General features: G+C 48.7%; 4 protein-coding genes across 4 annotated transcripts; 3 read left to right on the top strand and 1 right to left on the bottom strand.

The window, feature by feature from the left end:
- Nucleotides 1-10: 10 nt before the first annotated feature.
- HD556DRAFT_1447318 (uncharacterized protein) lies at nt 11-5,812 on the top strand (the record flags this gene model as incomplete). The annotated part of the gene is made up of 11 exons (XM_041307255.1): nt 11-1,607; nt 1,658-1,806; nt 1,858-2,925; nt 2,991-3,251; nt 3,302-3,639; nt 3,693-3,814; nt 3,865-4,977; nt 5,035-5,072; nt 5,123-5,311; nt 5,366-5,509; nt 5,564-5,812. The coding sequence occupies 11 exons, from the start codon at nt 11-13 to the stop codon at nt 5,810-5,812; spliced, it is 5,268 nt and encodes a 1,755-aa protein (XP_041156179.1).
- A 3,626-nt stretch (nt 5,813-9,438) lies between these two features.
- HD556DRAFT_1244335 (uncharacterized protein) lies at nt 9,439-9,975 on the bottom strand (the record flags this gene model as incomplete). Its single annotated transcript, XM_041298437.1, has 3 exons — nt 9,439-9,606; nt 9,654-9,869; nt 9,919-9,975. Coding segments are annotated over 3 exons (441 nt in total), but the record flags the coding sequence as incomplete, so codon positions are not given.
- A 1,957-nt stretch (nt 9,976-11,932) lies between these two features.
- Nucleotides 11,933-13,244, top strand: HD556DRAFT_1447315 (uncharacterized protein; the record flags this gene model as incomplete). Its single annotated transcript, XM_041307254.1, has 3 exons — nt 11,933-12,280; nt 12,336-12,464; nt 12,516-13,244. The coding sequence occupies 3 exons, from the start codon at nt 11,933-11,935 to the stop codon at nt 13,242-13,244; spliced, it is 1,206 nt and encodes a 401-aa protein (XP_041156177.1).
- Nucleotides 13,245-14,911: 1,667 nt separating this feature from the next.
- Nucleotides 14,912-15,448, top strand: HD556DRAFT_1447313 (uncharacterized protein; the record flags this gene model as incomplete). The annotated part of the gene is made up of 1 exon (XM_041307253.1): nt 14,912-15,448. The coding sequence occupies one exon, from the start codon at nt 14,912-14,914 to the stop codon at nt 15,446-15,448; it is 537 nt and encodes a 178-aa protein (XP_041156176.1).
- Nucleotides 15,449-16,914: the final 1,466 nt, after the last annotated feature.

The following is a 16,914-nucleotide window of genomic DNA, read 5'->3' as shown; positions in this document are numbered from 1 at the left end:
GACTTGCACAATGCAGTCATCCATTTCATCCCGGCAATCCGACATCGACAACTTCTTGCTCTACGCAACGTTAAGCTCTATTGGTGTCCCTTCTGGCCCACGCACCTTAGATACTACGCAAGCTCTCCTCAAGCAAGAGCTGAAAAACCGCCTGATTCATGAAGGTTTTGGAAGGGGTGCCAGAATACCATTGGAGAAGTCCATTTTTCATCGTCTTGTGATAAAAACTACTCTCCAATTGAGCGAGATCAAGACCATTCAGTACGACAAAAAAGGACGATTTGCATACTCCGGAGACAAATGGAAATTCCACCGCAGGAGAAAAGGAATCAAACGTACTCGTGGCGCAAAGGATGAACAGGATGACGGTACAGAGGACAGTGGCACAGAGCGCGAGGATGCAGAGGATGATGGTACAGACGACGAGGATGCAGAAGATGATGATACAGAGAACGGTGATACGAATATCGATGATGCAGAGATCAAGGGTGCAGCGCTTGGCGTAGAGCCCTCTTTTGACTCGGTGATCCATGGCCAATCTGAAACAGAAGCATGGAGTTCCCAAGAGTACCGGCCTTCGGGATCGAAGAAAAGACTCAGGCCTGTGTCCGTGACAACTGAAAAACAGTTTCAACGTCTCTTCTACACCATTCAGTATCACCTGCGCCACAAACTGAAACCCCACCTCCCTTTCAACATATCCGATTCGGCTGGATCCCAGTACTGGTCTGCAGAGTTCTCCACCTCTCCTATACCAGACGAATACAACTGCCAGAAGCCCGACATAGCCCTGTTTGACTTCGCCATCAAAAACATGGGGAAGACATGGGCAGATGTCCTGTCCTTCGTGGAGCATACCTCCAGTGATCTCACTAAAAAGCGAGATATACCAGTGTTCTGGGGATCTACGACCAAAGCCTACCTAATGCTGAGAGAACAACCATGGCGTCGATTCGTCGTTGGGTTTTCGATTTGTGCCGATCAGCTTCGTGCACATTACTTTGACCGCTCCGGTCTCATCATTTCCCATCCTTTTCACATCCATCAAAACATGGGCCCTGTGCGACTCACAGAGATGTTGGGCACCCTCACTCTATCGGATATTCACCATTTGGGTTTCGATCCGACGATTCACATGTGTAACGCTGCATGCACAGGAACTCATCCTAATTTAGCACACGAGGCGAAGGGCTGGGTGAAGGACAACCACGACAAAACATATTCCATTATGGATGTTCTGTGGAAGAGCCATGGGCTTTTCTGTCGTGGAACGGTTTGTTATCGTGTCGTTGATGAGGCAGGGAATCAGTACGCTTTAAAAGATTGTTGGGTGACAGAGGAGAAGAGAATGCACGAAACGACCATCCTGGAGATGGTCAAGGGCATCCCTAACGTTGTCGAACTCATAGACCATTGGGACGTGTATTACGAAGGGGAGCCTGACTGCACAGCGCGCATTCGCAGCCAATACGACATGGGCCATCGGGATGACTTGATGTTCCGCAACAGATTCCACCGCCGCATTCTCTTGTCCCCCTGTGGAGAGCCATTATCTAAATTCAGCTCTAGACGAGAACTGCTCACCGCCTTCCATGCCTTTGTAGTTGGTGAGTCTTATTGAGCATGCAAAATCCTTGTATCAATCTTTTATTTTCAGCTCATCACATGATGATTGAGAAGCGAGTCTTGCATGGGGACCTCAGTCCCAATAATTTTGTTGTTCATGACGGTATCGGTTACTTCATCGATTTCGATCACGCCTCGATTCTAGATGAAGGCACAACTAGCACCTATTCGCATGGTACAGTAAGTTTCGGTATACATTTTCGCTATTCATTGTTCATTTCATTTTTTCAGGGGACCATGCCCTACATTTCTATCCGTATTCTTCAGGCTATGCTGGATCTAGCCCCACTTGAGGTTGGCGCCAACATCCCAGGCCAGGATGCTGATCCAAATAATGTGGACGATTCCACGGTGGACAACAACGTCGATCTTGTTCCGCAGGCTGCCAATGCTCCGCAGAATGTCAACTTCGATACCGATCTGATCGAACACCGGCCCAGCGATGACCTCGAGTCCTTATTTTATATTTTTTTCGAGTTTGTTGCCAAGTATGGGGGGCCACATGGCCAATTGGCATCCACCTGGTCCCGGCGAACTTTACCGTGGGCGAGCGCTTATGAAGCTTTGGGCAATGCAGATACCCATTTGGCCCTAAGTACGATCTGTTTCGCGAAGATGGGGGTTTTAATGCAAGGCCGATTCTTGGTCGCCAAGACATCCGAATACTTCGCGGAATTCCGACCTCTCGTGCATAAATGGGGCACCATGGTTTACGATGCGAACGCGCCCCAAAATCCGGTAGAGATGACCCACGCTGGAGTCCTCGACCTACTTGATATATTCATGAGATCTATTGGTGAAGAACCACCTCCTTTAGAACAATCCCAGAGTCTTCATCCCCGCACAGCAGCATCCCAGAGTCTTCACTACCGCACGTCAGCATCCCAGAGTCTTCACTCCCGCACGTCAGCATCCGATGCCCTTCACCCCCCCCCAGCAGGGCCATCTGAGCCTTTACTGCGTCGTTCTGCTCGTCTTAGCTTAACAAATCCTCCGATACCCTCTACAGCACTTTCCGAGCCTTTGTCGTCTCGTTCCCCACGAAAAAAAAGAACAAACGGGCGACTCGGAGGAGGCAATGAGAGGTGTCTGAACTTTTTTTCTGTACATGTCATCCCACAATCCTCTTTCCGAGTGCTGGCCACTTATCTTCTCACAATTCTCAAGTCTCTTATCCTTCTCGTATTTCTTAACATCCTTCAACTCCCACTGTCATTTACTCAACTCGTTGTACCCTCTAATTATTATTACGTTCGGAGTCATACGGTACCTGTATACGTACTCTGTTGTGCTAGTTTAGTACGTCATACGTCGAGCCCATCAGCTTATGTGATATGACTCTGGGTACTAATTGGTGGCGACAGGTTTTAGAATCTTGGCACTTCCCGCCTTCTCGCTCGATGCCTCCGAAGAAGAGGGCCAGGCGCTCATACGAAGTCTCCGAGGGTACTCGACGAAGTGAGAGATCTACGCGAGGCCAAGGTGGACATGCAGACCAGTTGAAAAAAACTGGCGAAACCTTAGTGGCCCCAGCGAGGAAAGGTCGGAAGGAGACCAATCTTGACATTAGTGATGCAGAGGAAAACCCCATGGCTCCTTCCCAGCTCCGGAAACCGAAGAAAACTGTGACAGTTGACGTTCTAATATAAACTCCCAAAAGCTAACATTCTTCCAGGCTACTACTAAAAGGTCTCTGACCGGGAGCACCAATCCTACTCAGTGTTCCATTGGTATCAACAAGAATGTCCATTCTGGACGCCAGCAACCTAATTCAGGACACCAACATTCTGGCGCATCTCTCCGGACAGCCCCAAGTGCAGCTCAGTCTTCAGGTAGGTTTGGGTTTCGGCAGCCCACTTCGACTGGCAGTCAGAACATCCGGAAGGCACCACGGCCCAATGAGCGTACCCATGACTCGGAGGAGGAGGCTGGAAGTCAAGCTCCAGAGCATGGTATCGGTGACGACGACGACGACCAGGACCAGGACCAAACTGACGGGGAAAATGAGGACAGGTACGTCTTCTGCTACTATCTCATCCGTCTGTTGTCACATGTGCCCGATGCAGGGACGGAGTTCAGGACCAGGAGCAAACACTTGAAATAGGCGGTACCACGGACTTTGGACAACACGAAGACGATTTGGATGGCGAGTACGGAGGTGACGCTCAGGAAGATTGTCTGAATCAAGGTATGATGGGATGTCAACAATTAGCCTGATGCTTAGTGATTTCAATCAAGGTATTGATGGGGATTTTGACGACGAGCCTGGCACTCAGAGGGACAAGCCTGACGCTCAGGACAGTGGTACTCATGACGACTCCAACAATGAGCTCGACAACGCAGCCAGTGACGAAACAGAGGAAAGTGTTTTAATTTTTGTCTTGAGGTTAATCTTATCACACGCTCTTCAGGAAGCTTTTGATGTTCTCGAGCGACATCAAATGAAAAATGGACGGCGCAAGGCACCTTCTTTAACTTATCTATCGAGGGCGAAACATACTGAACGCAGACGTGCTTCTAGCCAGTCGAAGTCTCCTCGTCGACCGTCACCTCGACGTGTGGTGTCTACTGGGTCTTCTGCTCTGGCGCGACCTCCTAAATGTGGGTGCTCACCTCACATTACTTCTACCCACTCAAAGTATCCAGACCAGCGTTCGGTGTCGCCTCGTAGACACACATCTCAGCGTGTCCCATCTATGCGCCCTTCTACACGCTCAAGGTCTCCATATCGGCGTTCGGTGTCGCCTCGTAGACACACATCTCAGCGTGTCCCGTCTATGCGCCCTTCTGCGCGCTCAAGGTCTCCATATCGGCGTTCAGTGTCACCTCATAGACACACATCTCTGCATGTCCCGTCTGTGCGCCCTTCTACACGCTCAAGGTCTCCATATCAGTGTTCGGTGTCGCCTCGTAGACACATATCTCAGCGTGTCCCGTCTATGCGCCCTTCTTCCTCCCGCGTGCACTCTCGCCATTCTACACGCTCAAGGTCACCATATCGGCGTTCAGCGTCACCTCATACACACGTATCTCAGCGTCCCCCCCGCATGCAGTCTCCTCATCGGCGTTCTCCATCTAGGCGAAGCACTTCCTCCAGTCGTGCTACACGTGATGAGCCAGATTCATACAGAAATAAGCGCAAGGCCAAGACAGTCCAAGAGGATCCCGCGAAGCTCGGCTTTTACCCACCTGCCTGGCAAGCATTTTTGCAGGCAGCGAAGTTAGAGATGTGTCTACAGGCTGTTCTAACGCATCCCATTCCAGATCATGGAGATGTGCTACAACTTGCACAAGAAGTTCTTGACGCTGAATTGTGGGTGTACCACGAAAAAAAGATCAAATTGGACAATGGTGAATGGGTTCCTCACATTGCCTGACCCCCTTTGCGAATCTCATCTCGCTTCTTAGGCTATTTCCCGCAGTACACGACACAAATGTCGCGGCTGGTAAGTGTCTCATTAATAGATGTATGATAAACTTATATCTTTACTGTCAGCTCTGTGATGATCTATTCACGTTTCGCACGGAGCTGAAGAAAGTTGTTATATCCGTCGCGAAAGCATCATACGATATCTTCCCGAAGGGCACCATGGCGCGCAAGGACGAGGTACAGAAATGTGTCATTGCGAAGGCCACCAAGTTACTCAAGACCGGTGATTATCTTCGTATTCCCGATTCATCTGATGTATGGTTTCGTGTTTACGCCTCCCAAGGCAGCCACTCACTATTAGTTTTATAGGGCAAATGGAGGAATTTTGTCTCGCAAGCTCTCAGGGATGGCTGCCTCGAATTCTACTATGGTAATAGCAAGAAAGCCCTCAAGAACACAGATGAATTTCGACGTGCAATACCTGTCAACGGGCTGCTTCTTGTGGGCGCCGTGGTGCGCCCTGTTATTTATTTTGTTTGTGTTATTTAGTCATTGATGAATCAACAGACGAAGGGCGTCCTCACTGGGTTTCGCGAGACCGGCACTGACAAAGTCCCAGACCTCTCCGCAGATAAATGTAGGGCCGACTTCAACTCGTTGCAGAAGTCTGTAGACGCACTTCTAGAAAATCCTGACCGTCGTGTGGAGCTCGAGGAGATGTTGGAGCAGTGGGCTATGATTGGGATGGGTGACCTTGATTTTGACGAGGGCAATACTGGAGGCAGTGATATGGAGGATGTCAACATCATCTTATAATCTAGCATACTCTCTCGTTCAGCATGTTGTAATTTGTGACAATCAGCACAGTTTTTGCATCCTTTACAAGCCTGTACAATGTCTAGCAACTGCATAAACTTACATAACATGTGCCACCTATATAACATGTGCCGCCTATACAACATGTGCCGCCTATACAACATGTCTCACCTACACAACATGTATCATGTGTATTGTCTGTACAAAGGCACAGACTGTAACATTTGTATATATTGTGAGACCTTGTGACAGGACTGTAAAGGGGAGACTTTCCTGTGTGACTGTAAGGCTTGTACAGGCTTGTACAGGCTTGTACAACATTGTACAGGTACCGGCTGGTTTGCTGATGTTTAACCTTGCAGCGTGCTACTACGACCACCACTCGCGCCCTACACTACATCCTACCCTCCATCTCGTGCTTCCTGTCTCGGCCCTCCTTCCACTCTTCTGGCGCTCTCCAGTGTCCTCCGCACACGTTCGAGTAGTGTTGTGCGGGCCGGGCTTGGGCCTATGGCCCAGGGCTGGGCCTGGGCTTGAGTGGGTATGGGCCTCATAATATTTTGGCCCAGCCCTGATGTCGGGCTTGGGCTTGGGCTGGGCTGGGCTTGGGCTGAAGCCCGGGCCTGACATAGATTGGGTACACAACAACGAAACACATCTACCGAAGTTATTCTAAACTCTCTATGTCAATGAAAACCATGCTATCTTCACCTGACTTCTCGGGGCACCCATCAAGTAGCTCGTCATCCTCATCTGCAGGATCTTCGGTCAATGATGAAGGTCCTGACTCACGAAAGACCAGGTCATGACGAAGAAGGCACTTCATTACCTGTAGTGCCTCAATGACATCCCCTTTGAGACGGTTGCGGTGCTTTGTAATTGTTAGCGCAGCTGAAGAAAATGCCCGCTCGCTCGATACCGACGAGGCCATGATTCCTAAGAAGTCACGAGCGATAGCTGTCCACACTAGCCCATACCTCGTTGCATTTAACTTTTGATAGATTCAGTATCTTCATTGAGTGAATAAATGAAGGAATACATACCCCCCACCACTGGACAATGGATTGGTTTTCGGCCAGCTGGTCAAATGTATTGACATAGTAGTTAAAGTCTTGAAGCCAGGGTTTCCGTGGATCGATTGATGACATGGCTGCAGATGGAGTATATGAGGTTGGCGTGTCGTCGTCGTCGTCGTCGTCACTAAGTTCCCGCAGAAGCCTCGAAATTTTGATTCCGGATGTGCGACCTTTCTTGACTGGAGTGTGTTCAGCGTCACCATGAATGTGTGCATAGTACTCCTGAAACTGATGACAGTCAGACTATTGTCATGGAAATCTGCTGGAATACTCACAATATGTTCCGCATTCTCGAGAGCCTCTTGTTGCAAATTGTCGTCCCAGTACTTCTTGAAATGGTTCATTTTTTCGTTAGGATCGAGTACTGTTTATTAGTTCAAACAGTCATTAGGTAGCCATAGGACTAGGTAGGAATGCGTGAAAAACTTACACATTGCCATAATATATGCGTCGGAGTCGCCAGTCTTCTCATAGTACAATGTGATCTTGTCGATGGCAGCTTGAAGCGGTGCTTTGAAGCAAGCATACTTTGGCCGTGCGAGTCATAAGCTCCAAGCTTTATGTAGTGCCTCGAGGGCTGGGATCGCAAGGTGCAGGCTTGGGTTTCGATCCGACGAAAATGCTTGTTGAGCATTGTCGGCATGCTTTAAATGGGGTGTGAGTGTTATCATTGAACATTTGAACACAAGAACGAGTACACTCACAGCGAGAAGATCAAGGAACAACTTGACACGTTTCCATTCGTCGTTTCGTAGCTCTAACTCGCCAATCTTCTTCCGCTTCTCCAGATTCGGCTCCTTAAGGCCCATTTCGTAGATAAATGTGTTGATGTACTGTAGGTGACAGTGACACGGTCAAATTTTAACGCTGCGAACACATTAAGACGTACCTTTCGCTGTGTTTCTGCGCGCTCTAACATGATGTATGTTGAAGACCACCGGACCGGTGTAGAGACTCATGCCTCTCATGGCATGATATGGCAGTATCCACTAGGGAGTACACAGCACGACTTGCAGCAATCACTCTGTATGCTACCTGCAGCTATTCCTATATGAGGTGCAGCTTTCCCGCACAACGCGCGCCATGCGCGCACCATTCCCGCGCTTTGCGATGTATACACGCGCGCGCTTTCCCGCGCTTGAGCGCCCTATAGCGCCAGCCATCCAGAAGCATCCATCCACTGTCCACCAAGCTCTCTAGTGCGTATATTCCCATTTCTCTTATTTACATATCATTCCACCTCTATTTTTACCATGGACCCTTACTTACATATATCTTTACATACCTTACTCGGTAGCGAGTCGGCTCCGCATGACAGCGCTTAGGCGCCATATAAGCGCCAGCATCACGGACCACGAGGAGACTTACTTTACCTCCCACTTACCCACTTACCACCTAGAGAATATAGTTGCAATCTATTCTTTGACACCTCGCGCTCGTATCTCTTGTTATTCATCTAATCACCACTTAAGCAAACTCACACTTACTCTCACTTGTCTCCGCTCACGCGCGCTTCCCGCGCCTCGCGCGTACCTTCGCTTTCCCGCGCCTCGCGCGCACCTGCGCGCTTTCTCGCGCTTCGCATTGGCCGACCAGTAGCGCCTTCAGCACCTACTCCTAGAACCTTGCTGCACTCGCTTCCCCTTTAGGGTCGAACGTACTTGTCTTCTCAAGAATAGCAGACTAGGCAATGCGCGACCTCACAACATTATAGATACAGTTTGGAGCATTTGTTTGCTCCTCGCAGTATAGTTGTTTCTACACCGGCATGTCGAGCAGCAACTGCAGGGGGCGTTCTGCACCTTCTCGGATCTGAATCTCCTTGAAAAGCTGCTTGCACTGGGCTGACGACCGCTCCTGTTTGTTTCGTTAAGTTAGTCAGTTGAATTAATCAAATATCATGTACATACCTTCACAGCGATGGCTCGAATGAGCCCAACTTCATCCCGGTTGTGACCAATAGTACTTGGCATATGGTCTTCGGGGCTTGCAGGGTTGTAATGTTTCGATTTCGTGTGAGTCTTGATGAGCACTTGTGTCGCCAGGTTGATAACGTGCGCAAGACATCTAGTAACAAAATGTCAAAATGAATACAGCTAAAGTTATAATGAATTACGCACCTGATACGACGTCCCTTTCCATCAAATGCCTTCCCGGTCTTCTTCATAATCTGATTTGAAAACTCGTCCATCATCGAGTCGTTATTTGTCGCATTGTCACAGGTGATGCGCCCGATCTAAATGTGTGGTGAGTAACATGAACCCTCATAGGATACAACATTACCTTGTGCGAAATTTCGAGGCGATCAATGATTTTGAAAAGTACTTGACCTAGACGGCGGCCATTATGAGAGTTGTTGAGTTTTGTAAACCCAAACAGTGCGCTTTCGAGAACCCATACTCCAGGTGATGGCTCTTCGACCCAATGACCAGAGACGGCAAAGTATCCATCGATGTTGGAGGCTTGCCATGCATCGCATGTATTGCTGATTTCACCTTTAACAGCATTGCTCTAAGTCAAAAATGAGTGGTAGTATCATTCAAACAAGAATCATAAACTTACATTAAGCCGTGTCCGAAGATATTTCATTTGCTTCTGGAACATCTTGATAATCTTGGCACGCGTCACCTTTCGATCCGGAATTTTGACACCGTGTGTGGATCGTGATGCTACATGAATCATGAGGTGGAAGGATGGGTGCTCCAGCGCTTGGATTGGCTATTTTCGTTAGTGAGACGGTGTAGTACTATGTAAATTTAACATACCTGGTCAGTAGAAATCAACCATTCTGTTGCAGCCTCACGGAATAACTGGTCGGTGTATGGCAGCACACGGTCTGCCTTTGGTGGCTCGCGCAGATGATTATCGAGGCCTGTTTGGCTGGCGCTAGCTTTCTGGATGGCATCGCTTCGACGCTTTGCGACAGCCTTAGGAAGCATAGATTCGAATTGGTGGTCCTGGGCCCATTTATTGTAGGCAAGCTATGGAAAATCCGTTAGCATCACAGTAGTCAGAAATATCAACACTTACCTCATGGTCTTTTTCAAGGTGTCGACGGCACATTGACAGGTCCTTCACAAAGCGTTTGCGTGGACCCTTCTTCGAGCACAAGGTGCAATTGTGATAGGTGCGAGGTTTGCCATCAACACCAGGCTCAGAATATTTCGGACTAAAAAAATTATCAACATCCTGACCTTTCCTGTCAGGCTTTTGCTTGATCTTGTCATTAGAGAGGCTCGCAATGTTGATATCTGCAAGAAATCCATCATCGTTGACAGGATCTGGAGCTGCGCGTGAAATTTCAACGTAAAACGTAACGTAAATGAAAGTGTTCGAAACTCACCTTGATTTTTTTTTGCCGTGGCAGGTGCAGCACGGCTGTCTTCTGAGTCGGAACTGATGATCACAGATTGGCTGCTATGCGACTTTTTCTCTGTGTGAAAAAATGTTAAGTGACGTGCTGAAATGAGCAACACTGACGGTACTTACTTTTTGGTGGTTTTTGAGCGGCTGAACAATCTGTATCATACCCACTACCGGAAGAGTCAGTATTCTGAGATCTCTTGGTGGGGGTGACAAAGTGGGAACTCGAAGTAGCTGGTGCCGTGGTGGTATCCTCTGCCAATCGTTTGGCATCCTCAGCTCGCTTGAGGGCAATGGCTTCAAGGTGAGCACTCAGCTCAGGTGTTGCAGAATTAGAAGCATCGGTTAACCTCTTGGAGGGCGCGGGAACCCGTTTGGGCCGCACCAAGGCTTCTCGATCTGCATTGAGTGATGGCGGCATTACCATGACTGGGAATAATCAATGCCAATTGCATAGAGAAGATCAGGCACAAATTAACTGTACAGTTAATACCGGAATGGACCGAAAGACTTACAGGTATAGCCTCGGTCATTTTTGGAAAAACTCAGCCCGGGCCTGAGCCCTGGGTATGGGCCTGCAGAGGTTGCAGGCCCAGCCCTGGGCCCTCGTCAGCCCACTCATAGGGCTGGGCTGGGCTGGGCTTCTGTAGGGCTGGGCCATGTGGGCCTGCGGGCCTGAGCCCTGGCCCACCACATCACTACGTTCGAGCCATGTCAGCATTCGCTGACGTGCACCGGGCGTGTGCGCTAAACACTGGTGGCTGCTGTGATCGGGTGGGGCGTCCCACGGTTCTGGATGATTGTAACGATTTTTGGTTGAATTCGTATTTAGATAGATACACTTTTTGTATATTCAAGTAATTCTTGACATTTTGTGATATTTGCATCCCACATTATCGTCTTCTAGCAATTTTATTCCTAATTCTTGTAATTAGATAGAATTATCTGAATTAGAACTTTTAGCGAAAATTATAACATTTTTTCCCTGGGAGGGTTTTCCTGATGTGATGCGAGCCTTGTTCGCCATTTGCACTGGGGGCAGGAGCTGTTGGACCAGGTGAAATGTTCCGAAGTGATTGGAAGGATCCACTTGGAGTCTGGAGTGGAGACAATGTACCTTGTTGAGAATTCAAGTGTTCAGGGCTGAGATGACTCGGAGGAAATGACCATGGGCCAGGATTCTGCTGTAACGACATGGGGTAAAATGTTGCTCGCAGCAATAGCTCTGAGCCACGATGATATTTAAGTGTTTTACTTCAATTGAAAATTTCAGTGTCCAGTCAGGGTCTCAATAGCCGAGAGTGACAATCCAGATTCCAAGTTCTTTTGGATGTTGGAGGGGAACTTAGCTGCCAATCTGTGTGCCAATTGCAATGAAGGGATACAACAATAATGACCATTATGATGTAGTACAGGGGATTACAATGTATGGATGTAAACTACATGAACTCGTTTCTAACTCGCGAGTCCAATGAGTTGTAACTCGATTTAGTTCGGAAGGTTTGAGTTGAAACGAATTGGGTCATTTTCGAGCCAAGCCAAGTTTAGCTTGAGTTGACCTCACCTCGACAACAACACTAAGAGCCTGTTCGGCAACCGTGATTTGAGAAAAATCTGAGAATGTGTGGCTACGGCACAGAAGGAGCCGCCAGCGGAGTTTCAAATACCTTTCTTTCCGACCATGACTACATTTGTCCCTGCTGGCAATCACAATACTATCAATCTCCTGCAACAAAAGCAGGTCTTCATCACTGTATCTGCCATCATACTGTGTGCACAAATATATGTCATGCAGGTCACTCAAGAAAATCTAGCTGATCTCAACACTGGATCAAAGGAGAAGGCCCAGTGGAACGATGCAGAGATCATTGCCCTCCTTGATTATCTTATCACAAACAAATCGAAGATGGCAGCGACATCCTTCAAGATCGACACTTTTAACAAAGCGGCCACTGCTATTGAGGCCCAGAACATCAGGACACAGGGCATTATGAAGACTGGAGCACACTGTAGAAACAAGTATACGTCGGTATGTCATCTTAAACCTTCCTTTTGCCACTCCCATACTGATCTTTCAAATTTAGCTCAAGGCCGCATTCAACCAGATAAACAAATACCGCAACAAATCTGGGATTCACTGGGATCCTGAGATTGGTGCCAACATTCAAGGGCGTGCCGCTGAAGATGCTTGGTCCGCTTATCTTACCAACCCAGTATGTGATTTTTTGGTGGGCCACCAAACAGTATACTCACCTTCAGTGCAGGCCAATGCAGGGATGAAGCAATTCAAAAACGGATGGAGATTTTACGCTAAGATGGAACAACTTCTGTCAAGAGTCAGCGCTGCGCATGGGGCAGCAGCATATAATCCATCAGCTGATGCTGTTGCCACCACCACCACTGCTGACATGGGCTTGGTGGCAGGTCCCTCTACTAGTAACACTCCGGGTGGGGTTGAGATTGCCCATGAGCCCATCACTCCGAGTCCAGTAGTCATAGGACCTCCTCTCACGTCAGCATCCAGTTCAGGAAAGCGCTCCCACACGGACATGTTATTTGATCGCTCTGCTCCCCTTTCTACCACCTCCACTAGCGTGTCGCATGTGTCGAGCGCATTGTCGGACAAGAAACTCAAGCTTTCAACCCAGGGCAGTGGCAAGTCGCGTGCGAGCTCCAGCAAGAGGGCCGTAAAGGAGGCCGCCAGCACCGCTGCTGTAATGAATCTCCAAGGCACCATCAGCCGCCTCGCAGACACTCTTAACTTGGCATTTGGGTCCACGGATGAGAGTCGGCTGGCAGATGACAGATCACGTGCGTTGCAGGCAATACAAGAGGAGGAGACTTTGACGGGTGAGAACAAGCTCGTTCTTGTGCATGCATTCATGAGGAGTCCGGTGATCTGCTCTACATACATCCAGATCATGGAAGTTGATTTACGTGCGACCTTTTTGAGAAGCATCATCGATCAGATGAAACAAACTCTCAATTTGTAGCTCTAACGCAAGTCTCATTTTTTGTACTTTGAAATACCGTGTTTCCATGCGCTCACATTTTCACACTGTTTTTTTAATCAATCTCAATCAAATTGTTGTACTGTACGAAGGATACAGTACAAATATCAGATGTCCTCGTCTGCCTCCTGCTCGAAATCATCATCTCCGTCAGTATCAACGTCTGACATGTACGCGTCCTCTACAAGATTGTGCTCGTGAATATACCTCTCATAGTCCTCCCACATCTGTGTCGCTATATGATCACGGAACGTGTTTGAATTCGCATATGCGTCTACATTCCCACCTTCAAGTTCAGGCTCAGAGTTAGTACTGTCCGAGTGAGGCTGTCCTTGATTTGCAGGGTTGTCGTTGATGATGGCGGCTTGTGGCAGAGGTCCCTCGCCCGGATCATGAGTGAGTATGAAGTTGTGGATAGCACAGAGTGCAGCAGGGACGCGCGCCTGTATCTCCATCCCATATTCTGGGGATATCAATAGAATGCGAAAGCGTCTCTTCAGGACGCCAAAAATTCGTTCGATAACATTGCGTGCAGACGCATGACGAAGGTTAAAAAGCTCTTCTTTATTCACCGGCCTGAAAAATAACCGTTAATTGCATACATGTTTGAATAAAACCAAAGCTTACCTCACACTCGCCCGCCCCCACTCCGCAAGATGATAACGAACTCCACGATAAGGTATCAGGAGCTCTGGACGAGAAGGGAAGCCGGCATCGGCAAGAAAGTACTTGCCAGGCGCAAGTTTTAAGCCCCCCTCGTGTGCCTCATCCCAGAGACGTGCATCAGTAGCAGATCCTTCCCAACCAGTAAGCGCATAGGTAAACTTCAGATCGAAGTCGCAACTAAAGAGACAGTTTTGGGATACAAACCCTTTGCGATTATGGTAGAGGTGGCATTCAGATGCAGGAGGAAAGGCGTGTATGTGGCTCCCGTCAATTGCTCCGATGGCATCCTTGAAATAGGGCCAACGCTTTGGGTTATCGCGGATTTCCGTGGAGACTGGCGTGTCAGCAGTGGGAAGATGGACATGGGTGGTGTAAAACGGGTGGCTCGAGAAAATATTGAGCATCTTTCGAAAGTAGCTATGATAATGTTAGTATTGAGCATCAAAATCGAAATATATATAGGACTTACTGAGAAATTGTGCCGTTTGACCGTTGGAATCGCTCCCCCACATGTCGTACTGTGAGTCCCGTCACGCACGAGTATAGAAATATTGCAAGTTGCTCCTCTAGAGAGACATAGCGCGAGTCCACGTGACCGAGAGTGCGAAGCTCGATGATCAAACGCTCGAATACATGTGCATGGATGCCGAGCTCACAGCGAATCCGTTCTGGATGGCCAATAACAAGTTCAATGACCCACTCTTGGCCAGATAAGGCTGATGTGTGGTAAGGTTCTGGTTCATCTGGTATCTCTAAGAAGAGTATCTGTGCGGTTATAGCCAGAAGCATGCTGACAATCAATGTGATATGACGAAGGATGCGCTGGCGGACTGCTGCTTGTGCCAGCCATGTTTAGGGATCTGCACGGGTACGGGTAACCCGCGCGGGTCACGGGTACGGGTACTACTGGGGTACGGGTACGGGTCGGGATTCTAAGACCCGCGCTCTTACCCGTACCCCAGCTATACCCGTGCCTTCCATAAATGGTAGCACCTCCTGCATCAGTAATAGCGGACGCCATACTTCCCGCGTGCACGCTACAACCGGCACCACCACCAACACCGGCACCTAACGTGCCTTCCCAAGTCCACCAACTCCACGTTCACAGCGCGCGCGCCCGAAACGCGTCAACAAGTGTTGACGCGATGCAAACACACGCGGACGACACGCGAAGACGAAAGGACAAGAGAATCGAGGAAGGGAGAAGGGATGGTATAGAGATGAAGGAGGAAAGAGGAACTCGAGGAGACGAGACTTTGGGCACGCTGAAAGTGAGTACTCACATTGAAGACTCTACCCCCAGCAACAACAACGACGTCATACGCGTCACGTCACCAGCGCCTATCTTTGTGCGCCCAGCACTCGCACCACCACCAGCTTTCACGCCAACGCCACCATCCACAACACCAACGCCACCATCCACGATGCCGACGCCAATGCCACCATCCACGACACCAACCGCCTCCACTCCTCCTTCTTGTGCCATCCACATATGTTCGAGTCACGTCAGCATTCGCTGACGTGTGCTGGACATATTGTAGTTATCTGTAGTTTAGAGTAGATGTTTTAGAGTAGAATATTTGATAAAAAGGCTCCATTCATTGTAACTACTTCGTACAATATATATACTGTTAAACGGTTAATACTATGCGTCCGATCCGAAACATATGAAAATGGACTTGTCTGTTCTCCGTGCTGTGCTTACTAATCGACACCGCTCCGGCTATTCCCGGGTAAGTTGGTGTTCCCTACATTATTCATCTATGTATGTATTACTAATCCTTTTACTCCTGTGCTCGTACAGTCATCATGTACGACTGAGTCCAACACTCCCCCTCGAGCACAGTCCACCTTCATCTTCCCTCTCAATTCCCTAAACCGTGGTGCCGGCAGTGCTTTCGTAAAAGCGTCCGCAACGTTTTCGAGCGTCGGACAATATTGGAGTTGGATGGTGCCGTTTTCGACAAGGTCGCGGATGTAATGATACCTTATGTCAATATGCTTGGTGCGTGCGCGGAATTTGTTGTTTGATGCTAACGCTATTGCTCCTTGGTTGTCGCAGTAGGTGGGGATACATTCATCCATCGGCTCGTACAGCTCACTGATGAGACTTTTTAGATATAGGATTTCGCGCGCTACCGACGTCAGCGCAATATATTCCGCTTCGGCGGTTGATAAAGCAACTAGCGACTGCTTTCGCGCGCTCCACGCTACTGGAGATCCGTGCAACAGGACGATATAGCCCGATATTGAGTGTCGATGGGGCTGACTCGCCCAATCAGCGTCTACAAACGCTTCTAAACCTTGATTTGTGGTTCCTAGGGTAAGTTTTGAATTCTTTGTCCCCTTTAGATAGCGTATGACTCGTTTAGCAGCTTCCCAGTGCGCACTAGCTGGCTCTCGCATGAACTGCGAGAGTATCGAAACAGCGAAGGCTATATCCGGATGTGTGCTCGTCGCAGCATACATTAGCGATCCAATGGCCTGTTGATACGGTACATGTTGTTCGGGTATTTCAGGTTTGGTGTCTGGTGAATGGTCTGATGACTCTTTCGTTAGAACTACTCCAGTTTCCATTGGTGTTTGCGACGTTGTCGCATCCTTCATCCTGAATCTCTCGACTATAGTGTCGATGTATGCTTCTTGCGACAACATTATGGTCCGCGCCTTTCGGTCCCTTTCAACCTTTAGTCCTAGGAGCCAGGTAAGCTCTCCTAGGTCCGAAATCTCAAAACGTTTACAAAGCTGATCTTTGAACTTTTGGATGTGCTTTAGGTGTTTTGATGTGACGGCCATGTCGTCGACGGAAACGGTGATAACGGTATGTTCTTCTTCGGCTTGTCGATAGTATACGGCTTGGTCGACTTGAGAGCGCGTGAAGTCGTTACTGAGGAAAAATTCTTCTAGCTCCTCGGACCATTCAAAACCGGCCTGCTTTAGGCCATATAAGCTACGCAATAGCTTTAATACCTTTCCTTCGTCTCCT

Source organism: Suillus plorans (genome assembly GCF_016647745.1).
Source record: "Suillus plorans strain S12 chromosome Unknown HD556scaffold_62, whole genome shotgun sequence".
Taxonomy (NCBI): Eukaryota; Fungi; Basidiomycota; class Agaricomycetes; order Boletales; family Suillaceae; genus Suillus; species Suillus plorans.
Note: the sequence above shows the minus strand (reverse complement) of the source record. Positions and strands in the feature narration are given on the sequence as shown.